The sequence below is a fragment of the Terrapene carolina genome, unplaced genomic scaffold (assembly GCF_002925995.2).
Source record: "Terrapene carolina triunguis isolate 2854851 unplaced genomic scaffold, T_m_triunguis-2.0 Scaffold1447, whole genome shotgun sequence".
In the NCBI taxonomy this organism is placed as follows: Eukaryota; Metazoa; Chordata; order Testudines; family Emydidae; genus Terrapene; species Terrapene triunguis.
The window spans coordinates 531-2,301 of NW_020665798.1; the positions used below are offsets into that span (position 1 = coordinate 531).

Below are 1,771 nucleotides of genomic sequence, written 5' to 3' on the forward strand. Positions count from 1 at the left end.
TCCCATATGCCCACAGCAAGTAAACATAAAGAAGGGAATATTCAAAGCACCCTAATAGACTCGGATGCTCAGTTCCCATTAAAATTAATGGGAATTTGGCATCCTAATCCCCTAAGCAGCTTTGGAAAATCCCATCCAATGTTTTTGTGACAATTACATGAGCGATTGTTCCTATCATTTCATTCCATTTGGTCCATCTTTTCTTGAATACCTCCATGATTAATCGAATTCAGGCAGTAAGACATCCCATTTCTCTCAATTCGTTGGGGGTGGTCAATCTTCTTTCAGTAGATGGTGTTTGGTTTTGCAACCATAGGGATGAAAGCCATTTATTGACATAGGACTGCATTTTAAAGGCTGGGTCTAGTCCCAGAATCTTTCTGGTTTATTGTCTGTCTGTGCTTGATTTATGTGCTGTGCTTTCCCTAGAAACCATGCACATGACAGATGTCGAGAGGGGAAATCAAAGTGACATTACAGAATTCATCCTCTGCGGGTTCAGGAACCTCTACCCATTCCAGACGGGTCCCTTTGTGCTGGTTCTCCTAACATACATCACCACCATGGCTGGGAACACCCTGATCATTGTCACTATTCTGGTTGACAAGGGCCTCCACACCCCCATGTATTTCTTCCTGGGAAACTTGTCCTTCTTGGATATCTGGTACACGTCCAACATAGTCCCCAAAATGCTGCAAGGTTTCTTGGCTGAGAAGGGCGTGGCGATCTCCTTCAGTGGCTGTGTCATGCAGCTTTATATCTTTGGCTCCCAGGCTGCCACAGAGATCTTGCTGCTAACGGTGATGGCTTACGATCGCTACTTAGCGATATGCAACCCTCTGCGTTACATGACCCTCATGAACTGGAGGGTGTGCATTAAGCTGGCATCCTGCTCTTGGCTGGGTGGCTTCCTCTTCAACCCAGTGCTAGTTGCCTGGATTTACAGGCTACGTTTCTGCGGCCCTAATGAAATTGACCATTTCTTCTGTGATTTCATGCCCCTGGTAAAGCTGTCATGCAGTGACACCCATCTGATCACTTTAGCATCATTCCTGCTAGCAGCTACAGCCACCCTGATCCCCTTCTTGCTAACCCTGACATCCTACGCATTCATCATAGCAGCGATAGTAAAAAACCCTTCCAGCACCGGAAGGCAGAAGGCCTTCTCCACCTGCACCTCTCACCTTACTGTGGTCAGCACTTTCTATGGGGCTCTGGCCATGGTCTACATTGTGCCAAAAGCCAACTCAGCCGTAAACCTAAACAAAATATTCTCCCTGCTCTACAGCCTTGTCACCCCATTGCTCAACCCTCTGGTCTACTCCCTGAGAAACAAGGACGTGAATGACGCCCTGAGGACCATGGCCGCTAGACTGATGGATTTTCGAAGGAGATAAAGTAAAAAAGGGAGTGTGGGGGACTTTAAAATGAAAAATACTGGGCCACATTCCCAGATGGTGTAAACTGACATAACTTCATTTGAATCAGTGGAGCTGTGCAAGTTTGTACAGGCAGTCCTCGACTTTATGACATTTGACTTAAGACAAATGGCACTTACGACATTTATAAATTGAAGTATAAAATCAACTTTACGACGCTGGTTTTGACTTTATGATGCTCCCCCATTCATAACATGTATGTATGGGAAAATTGGTTCAGAGTTATGATGTTTTGACTTAAGACGTGATTTTCAGGAACCAATTGTGTCTTAAATCCGAGGACTGCCTGTACTAGCTACAGATCTGGTCCATGCCCCACCCCGTCAGATTTA

General features: G+C 45.5%; 1 protein-coding gene across 1 annotated transcript; it reads left to right on the forward strand.

Moving 5' to 3' along the window:
• The first annotated feature begins 434 nt into the window (after positions 1 to 434).
• On the forward strand, positions 435 to 1,397 carry LOC113408239 (olfactory receptor 11A1-like). Its single transcript, XM_026661410.1, has one exon. It carries the CDS (start codon positions 435 to 437, stop codon positions 1,395 to 1,397), a length of 963 nt encoding a protein of 320 aa, XP_026517195.1.
• Positions 1,398 to 1,771: the final 374 nt, after the last annotated feature.